Source organism: Amaranthus tricolor, chromosome 13, assembly GCF_026212465.1.
Source record: "Amaranthus tricolor cultivar Red isolate AtriRed21 chromosome 13, ASM2621246v1, whole genome shotgun sequence".
NCBI lineage: Eukaryota > Viridiplantae > Streptophyta > Magnoliopsida > Caryophyllales > Amaranthaceae > Amaranthus > Amaranthus tricolor.
Genome location: NC_080059.1, coordinates 20,589,189 through 20,613,655, shown reverse-complemented (window position 1 = coordinate 20,613,655; position 24,467 = coordinate 20,589,189). Strand labels below are relative to the sequence as shown.

The 24,467-nt window shown below is 35.0% G+C and overlaps 1 protein-coding gene across 1 annotated transcript in view; it reads right to left on the bottom strand.

Moving 5' to 3' along the window:
• Positions 1–2,598: 2,598 nt before the first annotated feature.
• LOC130798997 (calcium-transporting ATPase 3, endoplasmic reticulum-type) overlaps positions 2,599–24,467 on the bottom strand; it is a 37,238-nt gene continuing 15,369 nt past the window's right edge. The window contains exons 14-34 of the mRNA XM_057662094.1: positions 23,934–23,992; positions 23,688–23,832; positions 21,782–21,889; positions 20,911–21,063; positions 20,696–20,800; positions 19,422–19,618; positions 17,339–17,450; positions 16,411–16,509; positions 16,154–16,299; positions 15,776–15,833; positions 12,771–12,863; positions 11,597–11,647; positions 11,371–11,502; positions 8,432–8,533; positions 6,476–6,530; positions 5,236–5,321; positions 4,421–4,569; positions 4,133–4,238; positions 3,976–4,029; positions 3,203–3,251; positions 2,599–3,014 (exon numbers count right to left, since the gene is read on the bottom strand). Of these exons, the coding sequence (XP_057518077.1) occupies positions 2,947–3,014; positions 3,203–3,251; positions 3,976–4,029; positions 4,133–4,238; positions 4,421–4,569; positions 5,236–5,321; positions 6,476–6,530; positions 8,432–8,533; positions 11,371–11,502; positions 11,597–11,647; positions 12,771–12,863; positions 15,776–15,833; positions 16,154–16,299; positions 16,411–16,509; positions 17,339–17,450; positions 19,422–19,618; positions 20,696–20,800; positions 20,911–21,063; positions 21,782–21,889; positions 23,688–23,832; positions 23,934–23,992 (2,127 nt within the window). The 3' untranslated portion in view covers positions 2,599–2,946. The remainder of the gene's footprint in view (positions 3,015–3,202; positions 3,252–3,975; positions 4,030–4,132; positions 4,239–4,420; positions 4,570–5,235; positions 5,322–6,475; positions 6,531–8,431; positions 8,534–11,370; positions 11,503–11,596; positions 11,648–12,770; positions 12,864–15,775; positions 15,834–16,153; positions 16,300–16,410; positions 16,510–17,338; positions 17,451–19,421; positions 19,619–20,695; positions 20,801–20,910; positions 21,064–21,781; positions 21,890–23,687; positions 23,833–23,933; positions 23,993–24,467) is intronic.

Genomic DNA, 24,467 nt, shown 5'->3' with positions numbered 1-24,467 from the left:
GCAGTTTGGCAAATCGGCCAACTCCTAGAACAGTTAAGGAATTGAGGAGTTTTTTGGCCTATCAGGCTATTATAGGAAGTTCATTAGAGGTTATGCTTTGGTCAGTAAACCTTTGACAGACCTACTGAAGAAAGGGGCTTTTGATTGGTCAGAATCAGCTAATGAAGCCTTCAACTCCTTGAAGAACGCCTTGATCAGTACTCCTGTTCTAGCCATTCCAAATTTTTCAATTCCTTTTGAGGTGGAGACAGATGCATCCAAGGGAGGAATAGGGGCAGTTCTCATCCAAGTCCATCACCCTATTGCTTACATAAGTAGGGCTTTGGGTCCCAAATGGCAAACCTTAACAGTTAATGAAAAAGAAGTTCTAGCCTTGGTTTTTGCGGTTCAAAAGTGGGAACAATATTTGATGGGTGCTCATTTCATTATCAGAACAGATCAAAAAAGCCTTAAGTGGCCCTTGCAACAAAAGATTTCAACACCCTTTCAACAATTCTGGTTATCAAAACTTATGGGCTTTGACTATGAAATTCAATATAAGAATGGGAAGGAAAACTTGGCTGCAGATGCCCTTTCAAGAGTGCAGGTCTCAGAATTACTCATCATGGCCATTTCAGTGGTTACCTCTGACTTGGAATCCAAGATTCACGCAAGCTATCTCCTAGATTCTGACATGATGGGCAAAATAACTAAGCCGCAGCAAGGGGAGGCTGTTCCACATTACTCACTTGTAAAGGGCATACTTAAGAGACACAACAAAATAGTGGTAGGTCCTGATACACAATTGAGGTCTTCAATTATTTCTTGGCATCATGGTTGTTTTGAAGCTGGACATGTGGGTAGAGATGCTACTGCCATGAGGGTTAAATGACTCTTCTTTTGGAGGAAGATGATTACAAAAATGAGGCAGCAAGTGAGGGACTGCACAATTTGCCAATTAGCCAAATATGAGCCCTTAGCATACCCTGGACTTCTACAGCTCCTCCCAATTCCTAGTGAAGTATGGAAGGATATATCCATGGATTTTATCACTGGATTGCCTCCTTCTCGTAAGAATGATACCATATTTGTTGTAGTAGATAGGTTCAGTAAGTCAGCCCACTTCATGGCCCTAGCACATCCATATACAGCAGTTCAAGTTGCTCAATGCTACCTTGACAATGTTTTCAAGTTACATGGGTGGCCAAGGAGCATAGTTGGTGACAGGGATTCAATTTTCCCGAGTCATTTTTGTGAAAGCTTTATTCCAGCTACAGGGCACTAATTTCTGTCTATCTACAGCATACCATCCTCAAAGTGATGGCCAAACTAAGGTGGTCAACAGGTGTTTGGAAATGTATCTCAGGTGCATGTGGGGAGAGGAACCAAAGGAGTGGCTCAAATGGTTACCCATGGCTGAGTGGTGGTATAATACCATTATCACACATCATTGAAGATGACTCCATATGAAGTGGTCCACCACCTATCCATCTTCCTTACTTACCTGGGGAATTGAACAATGAGGAAGTTGATAGGAGTATGAAAACGAAGGAACAGATGATTACAAAGGTGAAGCATGATCTACAAAAAGCTCAAAACAGAATGAAGGTACAAGCTGATCAGCACAGAACTGAAAGGGTTTTTCAAGTTGGGGATTGGATATGGCTCAAGTTACAACCCTACAAGCAGAGCTCAGCTAAAGCTAGGAGTAATCATAAGCTGTCACAAAAATTTTATGGCCCATATCCCTCATTGGTTACAAGGCTCTAATCCTCAGTCCAAAACTCCTGAAGCCATCCTTGACAGGAGGTTCATTAAGGTCAATAATGCAACTCAAACTCAATTCCTAGTCAAGTGGGTTGGGTTGCCTCAGGAGGATGCTCAGTGAATACCTGCAGAGGACTTTAATCTCCATTCCTTCTTTTCCTGTATAAACTTGAGGACAAGTTTTCTTGAAGGGGTAAAGTATGATGTGGTCAGTTAGTTGATAAGGGGGCATTTTAGTCTTTTCCTTGTTATTAATTGTTAAAGTTAGTTACATTAGTTAGCCTTTGTTCAGTTAGTTGTTTGGAGGGAAAGTCCTCATATTTTGTATATATAAACTGATGTAGCTTTGATTTGGAGACATGAATAAAAATCAGAATCGTTTCTTTCTTCTCTTCTCTTCTCTTCTCTTCTCCTGTCTTCTGTTCTTAACTATCCTACATTCTGAATTTCTTAAACAAGGTTCTTGAACCCAAGAACCACCCATTGCTTAGCTTGATAACAAAGGACAAGCTATCATATACTTCCATACTCCTTTGCACACACAATATCATCCTCAATTGTGCAAGATAGAGCATGGGCAACCAAGTGATCAAACCCATTACCAAAGTCATGGAAATTGGCTTTTGATTCAACATAATATAATAAGTAGTTTGAAACAAAAATACAAAGTGCAGCAAATATAATCAAACAAAGGAAATTAAGGATGATTGAAATTCTCAAATCCTTCTCTTTTTTACCCAATTAAAGATGAAGAAAAATCCAAATCAAGGCATGATTTCAGCAATCATTTTCCTGGTCAATTACCCAAAATTATTCTGCATTAAGAATGGAGCCTTCAAGTAAAAAACACTATTTTTCTGAATTCTGTGCATTATGTTTTTCTCTAATAGATAAATTTAGTACAAAAATCCAGAACTTTTCTGCACAAGTTTGAGTACCTATGCTGCAAAAGTTTTGGTACTATAACAAGATACAAGTTTCAAAGCCAAAATCCTGTAATGCATGTGTATACACGAAAGTAAAGTCTACTGTAAACTAATTGGCGTCTTAGAGACGAAGTCGTTCATCCGCTACATTTGATAGTTGATGCAAGCATGCGGGCCGAATTTGTAGAATGTATACTGTGTAATCTACCCAGGGTGCCTCACAAGTACCGTCAAAAACGTCTAATAAAGTTAAGTTTGGGTGCACCAATGTCTATCACTTGTCACGTACTTCTTTTTTGGGGAGTAAATCGGTTTTCCAGAACCTTAACTTCAACCTCATACCTGCAGACACCGGAATGTTTTATCTTAAGGAAAACGTCGGTGAAGTCTAGACTTAACTGGTATGAAATCTAAACAAGTAATATCATATTGGACGTTGTGAAGTACAAGAAACAAATATAGATAGTTTAAGTCACATATTAAGATTCAGAATATCTTTGAAATATTATTCGGGATGAAATGAAAGTTACCTCTTGAATTCCTGGAAAAGAATTTGAGCAGCTCATCAATCATGATTACCTACAACCAGTATCATGATTTTCAGATATAATCAAACAGTAATGAGATATTGTCTATAAGCAGATTGCTGGAAGAAATAGTTAAATTCAGAAGCAGTGTCACATGTTTCGCTAAACTACTCGCGAATTCCAATTAAAAAAGAAGTCAACTATGGTTAGTTTTGGGCTATTCTTGGGAAAATTTGAGCGAATCGAGAATTCAAAAAGCGAGTTAGCTAGCGAATTATATTACACTGTTCAGAAGTAAAATGGGTAATAGATCATCCTCTCTAGCACCCTCAATTTCCCGTCCTTTTTCAGGAAAAAAAATTAGGTAGCATCACTGACAGGCTAAAGAATGTTGATACTAGACAGCATAACAGGTACAGCAAACGAGGAAGATTGGACATCTAATTGACGCAAACAGGGTTCTGATTTGAGAACTTATAGTTTGATCGAGAGGGGTGATGCTGTGAGAATAGAGACCGATTTTAATATCTCATTAATTGAGAGGCACAGACTCCGGAAAAGGAAACAACTGGTATCTTCGGTTCAAATTTACTCTTTACTTTGATAAAGCTTCATGTCGAGAATACTCTAAAAATAATGATAACACCAGTACCTAGCTTATTACAAAGCAACATAACATGCATCATATACGACTTCCAGAGAATATAAGTGATAAGTGAATTGATAACAAGCTGATTCACTAACAAAGAATTTCATCAATAGAATGTAATACAAACCGGAAATGATAGATATAGAACAACTTTCCATTCAGTCCAAGACAGCGGCGTCACCTGAGAAAAGAAGCACTTAGTTACAAAAAGCAGCTTTAGAAGAGTAAAAAGAAAGCATACCTATTCATACAATAAAAATAGCAAATCATCAGAATCAACTTACCGAGAAGAGAACCGAAAGTGGCGGAATATACAAGATAAGTATGTGAAGAATCATGGTCAAAATGATCGAAGCAACCAGCCATAAGTTACTCCAAGGAGGTATGGTGCTATCAACAAAATTTAATAAAAACGATTAGATAACAGCTGAATAATGTTCTTCAGATTTCGGTGACAGGCTGAAAGCAGTTAATCATTATTATTTTTAACAATGTGACAAAAGGTATTCTATCACAAAATTTCTAGCAAATGTATAGGATGGAAGAAATATTAAGTTAAATCAAATACTCACGCAAGAGATTGATTTTCACTGAGGTTATTTAATGCATTGAACATCTCTACCACAACAAGTACTGTCATTGAAACAGTAGATGGATGCCGGTCATCAAATATGCTACATGGGTAACTCGTCTGCCTCATATGACAGGTGTCAAAGTTCATCTGGTACAGGCAGGTAGTATATCAGGATCGCATTAGAATTTTCAACATATATTTAAGACACAACAATTACTTTATCCAAAACCAAGTTCACGCTTCACTTTGTGAGGTAAAAATTATGAACATTCATCATTGATCTTTGTTAAACATATAAAATGATAATACTATTGAAATTCTCCTGTTTTGTTTTCTGATGCTAACAATTGTATCACTTTAAATATAGAAATAGTTCAAAAGCATAAGGTTGGTCTCCTTGAGACCACAAAAACTCGGGGGTGAAGTTAATTAAGTGCAATATAATTAGAGTTAACAACTTTCCTCAATTGACCATTTCTTTCATAGAGAATTCTATAATGTAGTGTTTGGAAACAAGTATTTCATTTCAAATAATGGATTTCAATTATGAAATCATAAATGAAGAATTTGTGAATGATAAAGTTTGTGTAGTCATTTTCAAATTCTCAACTTTAACTACTTTAAAGACAATGGTTGAATAAATCTAAATTTGAAAAATTTTGATTTGTCAAATAATAAATTTAAGTCAATTCCAAATTTCCAAATGAAATCATCATTCCCAAACATGGCATAATGAAAATTCGTTTTCCATTTAGGCCTAGATAAATTTCAAAGCAATGAGAATTAGGACAAAATAAGTATTTACATGCTTACCAATTCACTGTATGAAAGCCTAGGTCCAGTATCCGCATACAAAAACCACCATATGAATCCGGCAACAGTGGCAAGGCCGACATAAGCTGTGACAAAATATGAAGAGAAGAAAAAGTAAATGTTATCACTATTTTCTAATAGTAACTATCTTTCTTAAAGATGTTTGCAACTAGAAAATGTTATCCGGCATTTGAATACACTTAGAAGTCCTAGTTCATATAGAAATAACAAGCTAATATTATCACATTAAAAAATATTTGCAACTAGAAAATGTTCTTGTAACATCCTAGTAGGTTTGGAAAAACCTGACTTGAACTTAACCCGATATAGGTTGGTTTGAGTTGAGACTTTTAACCTAATAAACTAAATGGATCGACCCGATTTGATCTTTTTATTAAATGAGTTAGGTAATGGTAAAATTTTTTAACTTGAAACAAATTTGTTAACCCATTTAATTTGAGTAAGTTCAATCAATATAAGCTTAAGCTTAATTCATCAAATATTTTCCTATTTTTCATAATAAATAAAAAATAAATAACTCATAAACTAAAAGCTAAAATTAACGCCTAAAAAATGAGATGTCGTCAAACTGTTAATGTTAAAGACCTTAAAATGAAAACAAAAAACTCAAATCGGGTTAAGGATGTTGAAATCAGATTAGGTTGTGATTTTTAACCCAATGTCCCAATCAACTAAACATGTTAGGTTCGGGTCAAGGGGTTTTCGATCCATTTATATATGACCTTAACATGAACTGGAACCCGAATTGACTTGGCCTAAACCCTAGCCTCACACGGGTAGATAATGACTACAAATAAAGGCTATAGACAACCCTAGAAACTTAACACAAGTCTTTCCCAATGAACTTTTACCTTACTTTTGAAGGCTATAGGAGGATGCAACTCATTCGAGGATTACTCCACATCAAGCACATTTAGTTGTAGAATTTTTAGAAATGAACTTCTTTGAAAGGAAGATGCACCTTGTTTGTATGGTTAATAATACCATCAATTTTTTAAGCCTTTTCCTTTTAGTCTCATCTCAACTTGAGGCATCAAAATTATGAAGAAATTTAATCTATTTTCCCGACCCCATCATTGAATTAGCAGTCGTGCAAGCAAGATGCCATGCAAAGATTCGACTTCAAAGAGGCATGACTTAATTTGACATATCGAGCAACATGACATAAACCAAAGCTAACTAAAGCATTGTAGATCTCAAATAATGAAAGAAAAGTTACCTCCGATGACAACATAACGAAAAAATAACCAGCCAGTAACAACTGCTTCTCCAACCTGCATGTTTGACAAGATAAAACACCAACCAATAGAGAGGGAAAAGCAACATTGTACAAATCATACAATTGGTTGTATTAGCTTAATAGTATGCTGAACTTCAGAACAAGAAGCAATCCTATGCTGAATTGCATGTGACAAGAACTGGTTTGAAAAAAGTGACAACAAACTTAATCCATTTTTGATTCTCATATTATTTACTCCTAAGTCCCAAGTCCTAACTATAATTGGTTATTCTATTTCTAAAGATATGATTTAAGATAGTTAAGACCAATAAAGGGGTACTTATGAGTATTACAGGAGTATATGCGTCCTTATTAATGGAAACTAAAAACATAGGCAAATTTGGTTGTACTTGTAGGCATAGGGTAAAAAAAGGTCGCATCGTATTGCTTCGCATTGATTATGTTATAAAGGTTTCAAAAATAAAAGTGTAAAAAAACCGCGTTTTGGGCCGTGTCAAAGGACTTATGATTCAACCGATATTTAGGCGTTAAGAGAATTGCATCACTCTCGTTACCGCATCATTGTTCCATTACCCTGATCTCGATTGTTATTCCATTTTTACAATTTACACTATGCTTGTAGGGGGCAATATCCTTTTGATAGCGCGTTTGATAGATGATAATCACATATAACCCCTATAAAATGCATTTCATAGTTTGTAGTTTAATTTTGGTTTTCAACAAATCCTCCCTCCCTCTCTCTATACATGCGTGTTGTGTGCGCACACCATGGTGCCAAATGCACACACCATGCTGCCAAATAACAGCCGTTATAACACGACTCGGGCGCGTTGTAACGGTTTACCAAATTAACAGGCTGTTAAAAAACGCCGAGTTGACTCGGATTTCGTCCGATTTGGGCGAGTTGAAACAGAATTTCGCGGAAAATGCGGGCGAGATTTGTTTTTCTTCATGAGTTTTTGACTGTGACTGTAAGTCCACCATTAAAGCCCAACCCCTAAGCTTGAATCCCACGCCAATCCGACCTCCAAGCTTAAATGAGTTGAGTCTCGCAAGGTGTCGCACTACTGCTTGAATGAGTTGAATAAGAAAGATAGAAATGAATGATTAGTAGAATAGAAAATAGAGAAGAGAAATAGGAGAGATAAGGGTAAATATGAAATCAGAGAATAGATGTAATCATCATTCAAGAGAGAGATGAAGAGATAGGAATAGGAAAAGTTAGAGAGAAGATGTGTATAGACTGTATACTGTGTAAAGTAAAGTGATTCAGGAATGGAATGTGGGGGTTGGGGGGGGGGGGGGGGGGGGGGTGCGGGCGTGTACAAATTTTAATTATCTAAGTATTGAAGTTTTTGTATATTTACTTTTTATTGTTAGTCATACACTCTTTTGTAGTACTTCATGTGTTAATTATTAGTAAAGTTTTTATATTTAATTGTATATGTGTATTAATTGTAATTATATTTTAATTAGTATTTTAAGATGAATGACAAAAAAAATTGAAATATAAATTACTAAAAAAACTAGTTTAAAAGTAAATTAAAAAACATAATTTTGTATAACAATCGCGACCCATTCCGCTATAACTGAATTTTTTCCGTTCCCGTGATCCGCGATAGTGACCGCGCACCATGGCGCACACTCTCCAGTGTGTTTAAGACAAGGAATCTTTTTGATCATACAAGAATAATAATCTTACTCAAAATTATCCATTGTTTTATAAATTTTTTGAGAAGCAGCTTCATAATATGATAAGAAGCAAGAACTGAAAATCTGTGATCAAAAAATTACAAAATCCCTATTTCTTGGGACATCATTGAAGCCTCAAAAATGTCACTGCTAAGTCTATTTCCCTTGGAATGTAAGCGTATGATAAAAACTTTATAAAAGGTAACCAGTGATATGCAGTTAATGTGAAAAGTAAACATATACCTTGCGTGGTTTGGACTTCATAACATCTGAGTCTTGTTTGTTGAAGCCAATAGCAGTTGCGGGCAAACCATCAGTAACTAAATTAACCCATAGTAGTTGAACCTGAGATGAAAAAATTAATTGCTAATATAAATGCAATCATTAGCCGTTGATAATTGATGTTATCATGTAAAATTCCAATATTGATGATGCAAACAAAAAGAAAAAACATAGTTAACGAAAATATGTCAAGACAAATAAAGCAAGCAAGTAGATTTGTTCAGTCAATTTTAATTAACTTGATAAATAAACTATTGTTTTACCTAACTTTTTCCTCATTTGTTAACTATGTTTGATATTCATTTTTATCGAATGCCTGCTATGAGTCAAGACAGTATAGATATAAATCAACTCACAATAGGAAACACGCACAAATAGGTATTATATTAAGTTGTATTGATCGAATCAGTGTAACTCTAATGAATTAAAACTCCTACGCTTTCCATAGGTTGGACAATGGTTTCTCTCCGGAGATCTCCTTTTTAAATGGATGTCTTTCTCGTTGTGAATCTTCTCTTTTTATAACAAAATGATAGCCTATCATAGTGCAACGATACAGTTTCGATCACGGCTGCGGTGACAGATTTCACGACCAATAGAAAATTGTGAAACATACTTTAATTTCAGGAATCTTCAAAACTTTAGTTGCAATCAACAACATTACAAAGACGGAAAAAAAACAATGCTTCCTAAAGTATGAAGCTTGAAACTCATAGCTCAAAAGGGCCTAAACGACATATAATAGTGTTAATATTTGCTCTCTAAGCCTTTTTGAGTTCCTCTCTTATACTGCTTCTTTTGTCTCATGTTGCTTTCAAAGTCCTGTTACACTGCCTCTTTTATTTAAACTCTTGATTGTAAAAAATATATTCCAACTAAATCCCCTGTTTTATTTAAACTCTTAATTGTAAAAAATATATTTCCAACTAAATCCTAAAAGAGGACGAGTTGACTACGTCTTCCTCTTAAACATCATTTCCCTTTTATCAACAGTCACCACCATAAATTTCCCTCGATTCTCTCTTGCAGACATTTTTACCTAATTCACTAATCCACTCGCAAATTGATATAAGCAAATATTAGGCCATTTTTGGGTAATTTCAGCAAAGTACAATTTCATACCAATACAACAAATTATGTAACGAATCACGTAATGATACTCGCACCTTGCAAGGGACACTAATCTTGCCTCTCTCTCCAACAAAAATAACTCAAGTTCTTGTCGATAAAGCTATGAAACCATTAGGATCGGTCACATAGCCACCACTCAACAATAAATGTGCCACCACTGATCAGTTCATATTACAATGTCACCACTATCATCCCACACATGTCCTTTACACCCACTCATGCTCTACTGTCACCAAAAATCCCACAGACCCACCACTATACTATCCACTCTCCGAAGAAACATCAATCCCCCTGTCAACGCTCATACCCAGTTCCTTCTCTAACCGTTTTATTATCGACTAGAAAACTGCTGTAAACATAGAATAGAAACAAAGCTGCATCGCATCGCATCGACCGCGTTGTAAAGGTTTTCAAAACAAACGAATCGATATTCCTTGTGTTGTAAAGGTGTAAAAAAACCGCGTTTTGGCAGCATTAAGGGATGTCTTATGGTTTCGACCGATATCTAGACAATATGATAACCGCATCACTCTCGTTACCGCATCAGCATTCCGTTACCGTGATCGCAACCGTTACCGCATTTTTATACTATAGCTGTAAAATAGGGACACCATTATCAGTTAGTCAAATTGGACCCTTAAACTCTGATGTTCCAGATTTGGGTTTTTTTTTTTTGTAAAAATCAACCGATTCGTGGTAGATTAGATTATGTATCTTTATTTCGTGGTCTGGGTTGTGATCATGGTGGCAACTTGATAAAAAGTAGTGGTCAACATGGAGCAGTGGATTATAGTAGTGGACGGTTAAATTTCATCATGTAACTCTAACTGATGGCCTCTTATATTTCTTATTTAAGGGAAAACTCCCATGCAAGAGTGTCAAAAAGCGATGGAAAAAAAATTGAGGCAAGAAATTCAAAGATAAAGGTCCTCCACATGAGCAATAAAAATCTAGGATTTATTCCTTGCACTAGTTAGTGGAAATGTAGTTTTTTTTTGTATTTGCAAGATGGGGGATCCAACATAACAAGATGACAAAGTGGAAAATAATAAGCATATACATATAGGAGGTGTTTGGTAAATGACTTTTGTGCTGACGTTTTGATTGACTTATAGCTGTTGACTTGTTGATTGCTCAATAAGCCAAAAAAAAGTGTTGGTAAATAGAGCTAGCTTTAAAGCCAAAGTGAAAAAGTTGCTTTGGTTAGCTTTTTCCATTTGCTTTTGGCTTGTTAGCCCACTTTTTCTCTAATAAACAGCAAACAACCAATACCTAATATTACAAAACACCTCCCTAAACATAACACTTATCCAACTAAATTAAAAGCCAACACAACAAACACTTCCGGCTAATCAAACAAGCCAACAACCAACAACCAAAGTCATTTTCCAAACACCCCCATAAAGGCTTTGTTTATTGCCCTTTGTTTATAAGGTTTTATAACTTTCTTCTATGATATAAACCATGTAATGGGGTTCACAATGAGATGGCATAAGAGAACAAAATAATATAGTTTTATTAACACAACGGACATTCCCACCCTTTGACATAAAAAATTCTTATACTTTAGCCTACACACAAGCGAATTAAACAAAATCTATCCTGTTTGGTAAATATGCATAAGCACCATAATATATATAAATATATGATGCATACCCAGAACCAACTTCTCAATGTTTTACCCTAATCTTAAGTCCATTACACACTTATCAGTTTCCATTTTCAAAAATATATTAAGAGCAGTAGATTCTTTAAAGCTACAGACTTACAGGCACAAGGGTGTCGGGGATGCCAAGTACTGCAGCAACAAATATACAAACTACTTCACCAATATTTGAAGAGATCATGTATCTGATAAACTGCTTGGTATTGTTATATATAGCCCTGCCTTCTGCAACTGCCTGTGAACAATTCAGAGTAATGATCAAACTTTAAATCACAATGATTATCAAGACAGAGTTGAGAGCAAATAAAATAAAAAGAAGCAATACTTACTGCAACGATAGTTGCAAAGTTGTCATCAGCCAAAACCATATCTGAAGCACTCTAAATTAAGAAAAGATAGGAAAAACATTAGAACAGATTATAAACCCACAAGAAGATGAAATAGTAACATGGGGACCAAAGTTAAAAAGCCTTAAATTACATTAGTACACCAACATCCCACGAAGAATAAGTTAAGATATCGTGGCTGACACTGGAGTCAGCGCGGGCCAGAAAGTTAAGTTTTGACTTGGATGTTCTTCAATAGTGGAGCACAAAGGAATGAAAACTTTATATACAAGCATGCGTATGGCAAGTTGAGCAACACTATTACAGCCTATGAGTTAAGAATGCAGAACCTTTGCTTATTACACATATTTGGTTATCTGGCTATATCGTAAGATTCAAATCTCCATTTTCCAACAAAATTAATTATCTAGGTTCAAAAACTTTTCCATATTCTTAATGTAGTTTAGTGCATTTATATGTTTTGAAATTTAATTCCTTCCAAAATAACAAATTGATAATCTACTTGATGGTGGTATGCAAATCATGATTTTAGTGGGAAAAAGAAAATAAAGAACGAGAAGAGTATGAATAGTCAACATTTTTACTTATAAGAAACCATTTAAAAACAGCATCATAAGTAGTTATGTTAAATTTGAAATAATACCAAGGGTGGATCTTTCACTCACCCCAAAGAATTCTTTTCAAAGATACACATAAGACATCATGGGCTATAGGATAGCAGTTGAGAATCATTCGTTTGAAAAAGAGATCAGAAGTCCAAGCTTTGCCTTTCACACCTCCGGGTTTAAAATCCGTCACGAAAAAATATTATAATTATGTTAGTTTTAAACTGTTGCAGTTACTGTTATCGCAAAATTTGGACAATTGTAATGAATGATTAAGAATTATTAATTTACGAAGAATCGTATGCAACTAGGTTGGTTTATTAACAGTCCTAGCCCAAAAAAAGGAGGAGGTTAAATTGAACACTAGGATGGTGACAACCAAATAAAAGAAAAAAATGCCATGTGTTAGGATCATGACGCAATATTCAAGATAAACCAGATTAGATTATTGATATGTAGCCCATCCCATTTTATGGTACTAAGTCTTTGTCATTGTCGTTGTTGTAGAAATAGATTATAAGGCGAACAACAAAACAAAGAAAGTTATTTACCTTAGCAACTGCAGTTCCAGATCCCATAGCAATCCCTATGTCTGCTTTCTTTAACGCAGGTGCATCATTGACTCCATCACCAGTCATTGCGACCTTCCGATTTCAGTTACAAGGGAGGAAATGTTAGTAAGACATTACAGTACTTGAGAAACTATGAATGCAATAACATAGAAGAAAACAACACGAATCAATATCTTATCAATAAATCCAATGCTTTTACAAACCTAAATTACTTGATTTGAGTACAATTGGCAAATAACATGTGTCAAGTGTACAGTAAAAACTTTTCATGATAGGCCATTTACAAACCTATGTTACCTGAACTTGAGCATGGATTTCCGGTTAAGGAACAATATTTTGAAATTTTTTCATTTTCTACCATTCCTTCTAGACAAAGTTTGAACCCATTAAAGGTCTGATGGTCCACCACAGCCTCACAAACCTATTCAAACTGCATCACAGCCACCAACTAGTACCTACTAGTAGTTGCGGACCTAGGATTTTAAAATTGGGGGTGCTATTTTATAAAGTGATATCTCTACATAATAGATATAACAAAATTTTTTAGAAGGACAATTAAAGTTACAACGAATAATTTATTGAAATGAAATTTATATATTACGGCAGTTGTTGTCTTCATGTAAAAAACAATAACGAACAATTAGAACGATAGAGACAAGAGTTGGAGTCACGTTGTTTCAAGTTAAATCAGAGCAAGATAGAGTACATGAAGTGTAATTTTAGTACAAATGAGATAACGAGAAACACTATAAAGCTAGAAGACAAAGAAAACGTTTCAAGTTGATACTTCAAATCCTTGGGTCCGAATTTCAAAGTAGTGGGAACATCCGAACAAATGTAAGTCATATAATTAAGTGTGGTTGGCAAAAATGGAGAGCGGCTAGTGAAATATTATGTGATCGAGGTGTACCTTTAAAGTTAAAGGGTAAGTTTTATTGAACACCTATTAGGCCAGCGCCATAATATGAAGCAGAATATTGGAATTTTAGAAAGGATCATAGTAAAAAGATGAGATTAGCAGAAATGTGAATGCTTCGATGGATGAGTGGGCATACCTTAAGGAATAGTATTTGAAACGAAGATAAAAGAAAAGGTAAAGGAGTTGCAAACATTGAGGAAAAGATGAAAGAGAGTCGTTTAAGATGGTTTGGGCATGTGCAAAGATGAGGTAGTAGCGAACCGGTAAGGACGATAGAATGCTGGACCTCAGGAGACTTACAAAAAGGGCGAAGAAGACCGAAGATGACTTGAAGGCCAGGGATACAAAAAGATATGAATGACCTAGAGTTACAAATTGAGATGGTAGAAAATCGAAATGAATGGCGAAGAAGAATCCATGTGGACTACCATTGAATCTAATATATTAGTTCATGTAGTCGACCCCAATTTTTTAGAATTAAGGATGCGGCATTGTTATTGTTATTGTCTCCATGTTCTCAAATGCTAAAAATATTTTTCAATAATTTCCTTACTTAACTCATTATAAGTGAATTAAATCCTCTCTATTTCTTTTACAAAAATTTTAATACTTATTTTTGTAAGAAAAATAAAATCCAAAAACCCCCTTATTTTTCTTCATCAAGATACATCAACCTTAGATTAAGGTTATGCAATGTAACATCCATTAGTTTTGAAGTAATGGAGAGGGTCTAAAGTCTTAGCTTATTATAAATACACCAATTTTATATAATTGATTAGACAATCATTTAGTAATTCATCTATTATATTATTGCATCTATTATTTTTATGGTAACCCTGAAAAAAATGTCCTTCATAAATAAATTTTAAATCATATTTGTAATTAAAATAAATAAACCTTTCTACAAACTTTAAGGAATTGGGGGGGGGGGGGGGGGGGGGGGGGTGCATTTCACCCCGTTGAACCATGCGTAGGTCCACCACTGCTTGCAAGTCAATCATTCCGATTGCAACGGCAAGGACATAGTTTATAAAGCCAAGGTAAGCATTCCATGGTCTACTTCTCTCCCTCCTCAATCCTCAGTCACCTGTTTGTTTGTCCTCCTCTATAATCATCCTTTCACATCTTCGTTTGTGGTTCGGTTTGGGCCTCTGGCTATTATGAGAGCAAGATTTTCATTGTTTTGGCAATAATATCAGAATCTGGAAGGCAAGTAGCAACTAGCAAGTGGTGCTGGTGGCTATAGATTGTGAGCAGACAATCACTTTGTAAATCTTTCTAAGCTTGCTAGAAGTGCAATACAAGTGTCATTTGCAAAATGCTTCGATAGTGAAAGTAGAATCTGCAACTATTATCTCAATTACACCAACATAAGAGATTTGCATTTGGTTTTGAGTGGTGGCAGTAGTTCTAGGATATGAGGGTTGGCGATAGTTAAGGTTGAAGTAGTAATCATATACTTCCTGAGTTGTTTTCAAGTCCACTGTTTTTACTTTCTGGAATATTTTAATGAAGTACACTGTTTTTTATGGACAAATTTTGCAGTTTGTGGGAAATATTTACCCCTTTTCCACACTAACCTATCCACATAGATTACACACATTCTCTCCTCCTACTCACACGTGCGTTTTTCTACATTCTCTTTGTCTTTCATCATTCCTTATTCTAGTTGCCAAATCAAATAGTTTTATTAAAAAAATTGTTAAAAGTAAAATTATAGACTAAATAACTTGAAAGAAATGTCTATGAAGAGTATTCAAGTTTCAGAGTTTATAAAAGTTGAAATTTATCAAATGATTCCTTGCCCCTTAAGTGTGAGCCAACAGAGTGCCTAACTAAGGAGCTAAGTAGGAAGTCTTTTGACATGCTCCGCCCAAATCCATTTATCCAGATAGTATGCTGCTCTTGTCATAGAGCATGTTTCTTTTCTTTGTATTCCCAACAACATGAATAAAAATCACTATGCTGTTCTTTTATCAATGCTGCAAAAACTATGTGATGATCCATGATTTGAGACATGTTGAAAAGCATTGCATCAAAAATATGTCATTCAAGAATATCTTACCACTTCATTCTGGTTCTGCAAGGCCTCAACCAGCATTCTCTTGTGAGATGGTTCGACCCTAAAAATGCAAGATAGTCATTAAAAAACTTTTCAGCAACTTAATTTATATGGATGTACTGCAGAGCATATAGCTAAAAGAACTAATTTTGTTTATATTTTTCAACCATCACCATTGCAACAGTCTCATGTGTTGCAATGAACATTGCCTTTCCCCAACTATACAATTCAATTCCAAGCAAAAGAGCAAATATACAAAGATCACGTGCACTATGCAGCATGGCAAGGGAAGCATATAAAATATATAACTTCTTTATATTGTAGAGCAGGAAACCTAAACAAAAAATGAATTCCAAATCCTCCTCAAAAATCAATGTGTACCTCGTAAAGAGAGCCATACGTTGCAATGCTATTGCCTTCTGCAAAGCTGGAAGTTCATCGAATTCAGATGCTGTAAAGGAGTATCCACTAAAGTCTTCAACATTATCAAAGGCTCCTATCTTGCGGCACAGTGATTCTGCAGTTGCCTGACATTCATATTCAAATTACAACCCAAACAAGTAAGCAATATGCCAATAGCAATACATGTAACAGTTTACTTTTGAAGCAACAAAAGACCAGAGGACTAAAGAAAATACCTTGTTGTCTCCTGTTACAACTATAACACGTATTCCTGCAGTCATACATGATAGTATAGCGTTCCGCACTTCTTCTCTTGGTGGATCAAGCATGCCGACCTATCCAAAAGATGTAAAGGTAAATGTACAATTAAGAGAACACCAAATATTACACAATCATGTTAAAAGGATTTCCACTTAAATTGAACCAAAGATATTCCTTCAAAACATATGTTTCAACTTGCATACTGTGACAGAAAGTTCCACAAAGGTATCTAACGCACCCCAAGTACCAATAGGATTGGGATGCTTGGAGTGTTGACTGAAAGATAAATCATTATGATATACATTCATGCCTTCATATTAGTTCTCTCTCTATATATACAAGCTATCTAGATCATGTTTACATTGAAATTTGTCAAAATAAAAGATTTTTTGGAGGTAAATTTGAATGATTACTATTATTTTTTCAACGAGATTATTGTCAATTCAAAATCCTTTTTCAAAACAAAGTATTAAGTATAGATGTACAATGTTCAGAAATCCTCCTGCAGTTGTTGATACAATTATTCACAGCGTCCTCAGAAGTTAAATAAACAATTACAACGGAAGAAAGAGAAGACCAATGTGATTCCTATAGTCTGTTGACCAACATTATCATCAAAACAAAATTTTTGAGATATCTATATGAGCTCGCACTAATACTTACTCCAGGAACAATTTTCAGAAAGATGTTCACTATAAAGACCTATATTCAAGTTGCTCCAGAAAAAAATAAGCCTAGGTTAACACCATGAACTTGAGCATGATGATGTTATATAGAGAAAAATTTGAATCCATACAGAACATAAACGCGTGGCAGACAAGAATTATTAAGTTGCACTAAACGCTTCCTGCAATATAAAGTATAAAAATACTTTAAAGTGGATACAGTATGAAGAAAGCATACCAACCCAATAAATGTGAGGTCTTTCTCATCATCGAATGACAAAACATGTTGATCCAGAGGCACACGTTTAAGGGCCAGGGCAAGGCATCTCAAAGTTTCTTTTCCTGCAAAACTGGTTAACAGGTTATAGGTGTTAAAATTAAAAAGAAAAGCCCAAATCATAACATATTAAATTAACGATGCCAAGAGGAAAATTTCCCAGCACATATCATTAAAGAATTTTTTTTGATTAAAACATATGTGAGTTGTCCAAAGAACTAGAGGTAATTTGTTTACTACTTCCTATGGCTTCTAAATACATGCAACAAACAACCACACTCTGTCTTTCCCAACACTTTGAACCATCGCAAAACAGAGACAACACAGCAAACATCAACCACTCTCACCTAATGTTGCAACAAACCACTCGCTCTCTCTCTCACCCTGTCCTGAAGTCACAGATGTGAACCCTCTCTAGTCAAAATATTCCATATTTACTGACTCTATTTCTCCCTTTCCTCATATAAAGTAGTGTTAATCAGACTGGGAAGATAAGAAGTTACTTTTAACATTGGTGCTAAGATTCCATGGTGGTTTTCAGAGATGGTGAGCTGCAAAGATGCGGGTAAAGTTGTAGGTGGAGAAAAAATGGGGAAGAAGGCAGAGAGGGGCTGTGAGGCAGGTGTTTGGGGGTCAACGTGGAGCAAGGGTGGAGGGTTTTGTGAGGCTGCAAGCTTGGGACTTTTAGATCATGAGAAATTTGGTAGTTTTATTCCTCTGCTTGGTCACCTTTCCTCCCCTTACGGAGCAATAATTTTGATCCAGAATTGGTAAATACTGAATCCTTTTCCGTGATTTATGCGCCGTTGTGATATTTGCATGATACTTGAAATGACAGAATGAATGAGAAGCAGGCAGAAGCCTGGGTAGTGCATGCTAGGTTGCTGCCTTAATCGTGGAAGCATACATAGGTGTGCGTTGCTCACGAAGAGTTAATTTTTTTCTAAGGTGAGTAAGAAAAACAATATTGCAAACTACTGTGCTTCTTCAAGCAGATACTTAAATCATGTGTATTCCTATTTATTTTGAGAGGACTGAAAAAAGCTTCTACCTGTTCAAGGAATGCGTTGTGGCAGAGAAACACTGGCAGCAATTCACACTTTAGAGGAACAAAAAGACATGCTAATGAAAGAACATACTGTGAAGGTTATCAGGGTTTTGTAAACAGTAACACTGACCCAAGGATGCTGCTGGAATTACGCCCAATATCCCTCAATGGTCAACAAAAGTTATTGTGAGTGCTTTTTGAGGAAAATTAGCAAAAATATTATAGGACAGAGGTAGCACAGGGTCATAGTGAGAAATAATATAACAGCTCAATACTAGATAGTAGATATGATAGGGTCTTACAAAATATGTTGGGTAAATCTGAAGAGAGTTTTCCATCTAAATCTAGTCTCCGTTATGCCTTTTACGTCAGCTCCCAGCCCAAGTCCACAACTTCATAACTAAATAAAGGATGAAACCTTAACAATAACTTGGGTAATTTTCTCACTCACGCTCTCTCTTTATCAGCTGCAACTGATTTGTACAGAGCTATACTAACTATAACCGATCTTTTTTACTGGTTTATACCTTTGCTGATTCTCAAGTGTTTTGAACAAAATAAAAGTGTTACGAGTTAAACTGATCTACAATGACACAGAAATGATTCAAAAAACGGTTCACCCCTAAAATAAAAAATGAACCTAAAACGCAATAAAGCTGAACCTGAGTATTGACCTTGAGTGAAAAATATTAAATGTAGTTCATGTTAGATGTATGAACTAACGCTGTAACAATTATGAACCTTCAGTACAAAAAACATAGAATAAAAAGTAGGAATAAATTGAGGTTCAATTCAAAAGATTCATAGAAAAAGATATAAAGCATAACGTACACATTACAAAACTACACATTTTCTGTCTCCAGGTGACTAAAATAGCATCGAATTGAAAGAAATTACGTTATTAAGCATCATGTGCAATTTTGTACAATCAACTGCAACAGCATAAATTTACGCGTAGAACCACAAATGCAAGCAATGTCTGACAACATAAGCTACCTGTTAAATTTTGCCTCCAACTCGGTTCGAATTTCAACACTTAAAGGAATAATGGAGCCATCATCGTTGCATAGAATACTTGTGCACCTTGATATTATACTCTCTGGAGCACCTTTGGAAAATATTATTTTAGACTGTTTTCGGCTGCAAAGCACACTCATCATTTTGCGATCACGAGAAAACTGAAGAGCAGAGACCTGTAAAGAATTACATATGAAAACTATGAAGACAATTTCACAAACATGTGTTAATGTCTTATCATTTGTACCCTAAATAGATGCACTCATCAGGCACTGCAGCTTCTACTTTTGAACTAAAAAATAATTTTTTTTTACAAAAGGCGATAAGTAATATAGTACGTAATATCCGAAACACGAAGGGGGTGTTGCCTACAAAGAAAAGGAATTAATTTCAGACTGAAATTAATAACACCCATGGTCATTTCAATTCATTCTACAAAGAGGAAGCGGAAAGCTACCAAAGCCGCAGGATTTTACGTAACAATAGTCAAGAGAACATTTGTACTATGATGTCATTTTACGGTGAGCAAATTTTGCCAACAAGTTAGTAGCTCTAGCCTCTAACATTTTGAGTTAGCTTGCAATGTAGATTTTGTAAATGTCTTGGTTGCAATGGACTTGCCTATTATCCATTTACAAGGAAACAACAGATTTTACACATCGGCCTTGAGATGCAAAAGCAAAAATAAGCGTGGTCAGCCTGTAGGCACCTTGGCTACTCTTAGATATTTAAATGAAAAAATTATAAAATTTTGAAGTATGGGGGCCGAAAATTTATAGTTCCTGGGTTTTGTATTATAATGGATGATAGTTAACGGCTCATTAATCATGTGTATTTATTATTTATGTGAAGTTGCACATAATGTTTGCTACCAACCAATGGTCAATCGGAAATGACCCCAAAACCCCATCCTAGGTGGGAGCCACTTAATGGCAGGGGGCAATGGAATGTTGTAGTATTTTCCCAAGGCTAGTGGGAATAAACAGCAAAAATATATATCTTAGCTTGTTGATTTAACTTGTACTGCAATGATTTTCCCTATATGAAATCAGCCATATATAGTGGTACAGATTGTTGATATATCAATCTTTGTTAGAAAGCTCCTTGATTTTCCAATATGAAAATGTCTCTTTACCCCAGGAAATAGATATAATTAACAAAGAAAATATATAGACTAGTCTAAGATAAGAAAATCAAAACATATGGAGAAATCTAAAAAGCATAAAAAGGAAAAAAGGCATACATAAGCGTACCTTTTTGAATTGATTTTCCCAGTACCGATTACAATAGGAAGCACGATCGTGCTTGCTTAGCATATTCAAAGCAGATGGCATGGAATCGAAGCCAGGAATTCCAATCTGAATAACAAATATCTAATGAGAAACCTTTTGTACAAAGTGCTTCATACTAAACTTAATGTTGCAAAAAATGCCGATAAAAAAGTCCAATGCACATATGATACAGCCACCTTTTCAGCCAATACACGAAGTGCCACTTCCGTTGATTCTCCAATCTTTTCATAGGCCCCTTTGTCGGGATTGTACTGGAGTGAAGACTCATTGCACAATGCTGAACACATGGCTATGTGAACAAGACAAGGCTGTTGTGAAGGAAGGTCCAGCTGAAACACATCCACAAGCCATAAGTGAAACAAACGAGGACTTTGTTCATCCAGTCAAATGTTAAACTTATCAAACATTAAAAAAAGATACTAATCATTCTATAACTCGAAAGCAGCACGCCAAAATAATGGAGAAAATATAACTTGATTAATTGACTCAACCCTTTTCTTCAAAAGCATTGTATTGACAAACGGTTAGTGTGTCGGACGAAATAAAATTAAAAGTAAGCTTACTGATCTTTTAATATTGAACTTAAATATCAAATTAAGCAAGAGAATACCTATAATTGTTTTTTAATCACCCAATTTATTGCTTTCATTGACACCTCAGCTTGATAGGAACAAAATGTAAAACACACAAAGAACAAAGTTATATAGCTGCAATTAGAGCAAGGAAAACCACAAGCATCCTATCTCACGACACACTGACAATTTGTTTTGAGTGGTTCATATAATAGATTAAACTTTAATAGCTAACATTAATATATAATTTCACAAGGAAATACATGAAACGCTTCTCATTCTTATGCCACAAACTTTGTAGATTCACTAAGCACGACGGTAAAAATAGTATTTTTAAAAAAAAAAAAAAACCAGGTTATCCAGATATCAATGCGTTCAGAGAATCAACAGAATCCATATAATAAAAAACTATTTTTTGAATAATGATAAAACAAACAAAAGCATCGAGTGATAAAATATGGGAAGAAAGATTTACTCGATGTCCACCACTGTAAAAAATAGCTCCTTCTGGGGCATATGTTGTCCCACTGACTCCATATTCTGATGTGATCGGATTATTATGCGCAGACTGGAGCACACAAATCTGCAAGCAAACAAATGCAATTAGCTTTCCAATTTACCTTCATAATCTAACATTAGCTACTTTACAAAATATTAGGCAATGCTCAAAAGACTTAACTCTCACCGACTCAAATTTAAGAAATTATAACTATTAACTAAAAATAAGTAAAATCTATAAAAATAAGAAATTCCAAGTAAAAATAACTTGTAATCCGTAAAAATCAGTATTAATCAGTAAAACTCAATTTTAATCGGTAAAAACTAGTTTTAACTATCAAATAAAAATAAGTTTAGATCGCTAAAAATTAGTTTCAATCAGTATAAATCAATTACAATCACTAAAATAAGTTTCAATCACTAAAAACTAGTTTACAATATGAGGTGAGATATCAAAGAATCAAAAATTATTACAAAAACAGAGGTTAAGGTATCCCCAAAATGAAAAAAACCAAAAATTTACAATATAGCCCAATCTGTATAAATCTCCTCGATCAAAGAAAACAATAATAGACTAATTAGTCTTAATTCAAGAAAAATCATAGGACAACCTTCAAGGGGAACTAGCCACCTCACAATGACAAAAAAAAAAAAAAAAAAAAAAAAAAAAAAAAAAAAAAAAACTTGCAAACAAAATCCACTATCACCTCTAGCAAAGTTTACAATATGAGGTGAAACATCAATGAATCAAGGTCATCATAGTACTTTTTAAAAATTCAGCTGTTTTTTACGCTTCAGGTGCGTGAGATACAATGACTACCACTATGCATGGATAAGTTCATAAAAAATTTAGCAAGGAAAGGAAAGGAAAGGAAAGGAAGTTGAAGGGAAGTAATGGAAATGTAGTGGAGAGAATAATGAGGAAAGTTTTCTTGTTGTTTAGGAGGGAAGGGAAGGGAAGGGGGAGGAAGACAAATGAAAGGTATGGAAAATATTTAATTATGTTGATGATAAATGTTACAGAATAGTCCAAAAACTTTCAACTATATATAAATTATAAATGTTCTTCGCCGATCATGAAACGGATACGACCCAGCTCGCTTGGAGTCGAGTTTCCATTCGTTGACAATTGACATTGGTGACCCAAATCTAAGAAAGAAGAAACTAACTGAAGAGAGATAAAAGAAATATTGAATTTTAAGAAATAGAGAGCTGATGAAAGGTGATGTGCAGTGCTCACTCATATTCCTTTATTAACTTACCCTAAACCTAATGATATCTCATGGGCCCCCATGCCTTTTTTATTGACTTTTCAACCTAACATTTATGAATCGGTGACTAAAACTTTACTATTTTCAAGAGCATATGAATGCTTTTACCTTAATGAACATTAGTTATTTTTGAATTTTGTACTACCCTCTTTGAGCATATAATTGAATTTTGAGTTATTTTTTAACAGACTTAAATTATTATTTATATCCATTTATCCTCGATCGTCCCCGATATTCTACAAGTAGCGTCCCCGTTCCCCGTTCTCGTTCCTGTTCCTATCCCACGTCCCACACCATTTTGCGTTCTAGATAACAATGGCTAAAACAAATAAAAAGAAAACAAATTTTCGAGTGTTAAGGATGCCATGGTGGCATTTTTTCGCCACTCACATGAAGAGAAATGTTTGGTGGCCAACATATTATTTTCCTTCTGAATCTTTCCACTCTTGGGGAGCTTTGATTATTAACAAAAATTGAGGGACTTAATCCCTTGAACACCCCCCCCTAAAAATTAGATATTCCAATCAGAGGAAAATCTAGACCTCCAATTTTTTCAATCCAAACAGTGTAAATAAGTCAATATACATCAAACGAATGAGGTTCAAAAGGTACCTTTGAGGCAGACATCATATTTGTTGTCAGGGTACCAGTTTTGTCACTGCAAATCACAGTAGTGCAGCCAAGTGTCTCAACAGAAGGTAAAGACCTCACAATTGCATTTAACCTGGCCATTCTTTTCGTACCAAGAGCTAGACACCTTCAAAGATAAAGTGGACTAATCAAATAAATCTTTGAAGCTCATTAATCAATTATAGATTTGCCGATGCAAAAAACATTAAAGAGATTGGTTATACACACGTTGTCACAACAGCTGGAAGCCCTTCTGGAATAGCTGCCACAGCCAGAGCCACTGCAATCTACACAAGGCAACAGAGGATTCAGAACTTCCGAGCAAAAAATATAATGCAAACAAGAAATAATAGACACCGAGCAAACTCAGGAACAATAAATAAAAGGTTTCAGAAAATAAATTAAACCGTATACCGTGTTACAAGAATATCTACAGTCTCATTGATAAAAATACAAACCTTTTGCATTTCACTTTTTAGAAAATTAAAGCCAACACTATTTTCTGTCAGAGGGGGTCCACAAAAATTTAGTACTATAAATGGTGGACAAATAAAACTGTTGGTTTCTTGAGAATTGAGATGCTTTTTCATACAAGGTGCAACATAACAAAAGATCATGCATCATCATCACACAAAAGACATTTGTATTTTCTTAATTTTTTGTTTTCGGAGATGAGAGATAAAGAATTTTGGGGAGTTCCGAGGTGTATGCGGAAGAAAAATTGCCTCATATCAGGAGATAATTGGGAGCCAGGGAGATGAC